At 43.1% G+C, this 2,139-nt stretch overlaps 1 protein-coding gene across 1 annotated transcript in view; it reads left to right on the top strand.

Moving 5' to 3' along the window:
• The first annotated feature begins 180 nt into the window (after positions 1–180).
• cunh8orf74 (chromosome unknown C8orf74 homolog) overlaps positions 181–2,139 on the top strand; it is a 2,860-nt gene continuing 901 nt past the window's right edge. Inside the window, exons 1-3 of the mRNA XM_035677591.1 lie at positions 181–285; positions 1,081–1,264; positions 1,676–1,899. Of these exons, the coding sequence (XP_035533484.1) occupies positions 238–285; positions 1,081–1,264; positions 1,676–1,899 (456 nt within the window). The 5' untranslated portion in view covers positions 181–237. The remainder of the gene's footprint in view (positions 286–1,080; positions 1,265–1,675; positions 1,900–2,139) is intronic.

Here is a 2,139-nt window from a genome sequence, read left to right as displayed (position 1 = left end):
AAATGAAATAAAATGAAATAAAATAAAATATGGTATTGTATGATAACTTTCCTAGGACACTAAGTAGAAATAAAAATACTCTTTAAACAAAATAAAATAAAATATGTATCCGGTCGTTCCACCAGCCGCTACCACGTCGTACGTGTATGTGACGTAACCACGTTGACGCCCGCCCCCGCCTACGCCACCGCGTCCGTCTCCCACGGCAACCGAGAGCCCTTGTGTCGCTTATCGAGGATGGATTCCCTTACAGGGAGTGAGATGGCACAGATAGCGAGGCAGCAGGTAGGCGGGCGTCCAATTAACAGCTGCAGTTCAGACTGAGTCAGTAATGAGGAGGAAGTTATTGTGGCGCCTTCAAATGCTGCCAGGAACTTTACAACACCAACAAAGTCGACCCAAATGTGAAATACCCGACCGAGAGAGCTAACCCTGAATGACAGCTGGAGTATTCCCCCTCCCCACTTTTTAGTTTTACATTAAGGCTTCCAGGTACATTAATGCGATTCATACGTGTTTTGTACTGTGAAGTTAAACCCAGTAGGTAGGCCTACATTTGCTTAAATACTGAGTATTTACATTTAATTCTATTTTATACCTCTCTTCCGCTTCATTTCAAAATAAAGTACTTGTAACTCAAGCACTATATTTGTTACAGTTACTTTGCAGATCACAAATTAATATATAATATAATAACAAATATAATCAGATGCACTGATACAAACCACACAACTGTATAAGGTAAAATAAAGTGTATTGATCCCACGCAAGGAAAAGGCAGCAAAAGAAAGAACATTTGCATGATAAATAAGTGATAAGTAACCAATAAAAACTAGAAATCTATGTACACAATGAGCATCTACTACTATAAAACCCAAAACAGAAAATGTACTAAATATAATATACGTAAAATCTAAATAGTTTACTTTTGATAACTTTGTTGATCATATTTCTGTACTTACAGTAAAAATGTGACTTTACTTTTTGCTTGTAATGGAGTATTTATTTTTTACCCTATTGTATTTTAACTTGTGGCACAAATGAAGTGTGTTTTTGTGTCTGTATGCCTGCCTGTGACAGAGAGAGGCTGGTGTGCAGAGGCTCAGCTGTCACTTCCCGTGGCCCGAGTTCTGCGATGAACGGCGCTGCTTCCATCAGGAGTTTGTGTATGACGTCGCCATGTTCGCCGCGGCCCGTGGCTTCCCCTGGCCCGACGTGATCCGGGCAGCCGAGACCGCCAAAGGCATCTTCCCACAGCTGGACGGTCAGAGCAAAAAGCGGCGTGCAGTGTGTGTACAGAGGCCTTGCAGGTGACACGGTGCCTCACCTGGAGGTCATGATCAAGGACCTTTAATGTCAGAGAGAGCGCTGTGTTTCCTGATGGCCTGCAGTGTTGGAAGTTGTTGGAATAGTGTGTATTGGGGCGAACCATTCTGCACTAATGATACACAACACTCATATGAAAGCCTGTCAGTGGTGATCATGTAGTTTAGATGTTCTTTTTCAAGCCTGGAGCCCAAATTTGTGAGTCATCTCCAGTGATTCATTCCCTGTGTGTCTTATTAAAACATTCTTCATGCAGTATTATTAATGTATTATAATTATTAAAGTTATTTGGTTTAATAAGACTCCTCTCCTGGCTCCTGGACTTTATTTTCCGTCTTCTGTCCATCAGGTCTCGTCGTACCCAAGCTATCGTCCTTGCTGAGAGACGTGCTGTCTGAGTGTTTGCCCAGCCTTACCTCTGTGCACCGACACGAGTTCACCAGGTTCCTCACAGACACCTGCACCACCCGGAGGAGGCTTTTCCAGGCGGCGGTGGGCGGAGCCGCTAACATGTCCATCGCTCAGTTGCACTTGGAGGTGCAGCTGCCGCCCACACCCTGTCCTCTAGCACAGGTAATGAAGCCCTTGTAATCAGCCTTAAAATGTCTAGAAAGTCAAGTTTTGTAAAAAAATATGTGGGCTTTAATTATGTTTTTAGTCAAGCTACCAGGGGTTGCAGTGTCAGTCTGTTGGGCCGTCCACCAATTTGGTCCAGACTCAAATATTTTGATGGATTCTCATGAAATTTGCTGCAAACATTCAGGATGCATTTTAATAACTTTGGTGATCTCTTAACTTTTCATCTACTGCCAC

This window comes from Morone saxatilis, unplaced genomic scaffold, assembly GCF_004916995.1.
Source record: "Morone saxatilis isolate NCDOM2014 unplaced genomic scaffold, NCSU_SB_2.0 Contig6, whole genome shotgun sequence".
Taxonomy (NCBI): domain Eukaryota; kingdom Metazoa; phylum Chordata; class Actinopteri; family Moronidae; genus Morone; species Morone saxatilis.
Note: the sequence above shows the minus strand (reverse complement) of the source record. Positions and strands in the feature narration are given on the sequence as shown.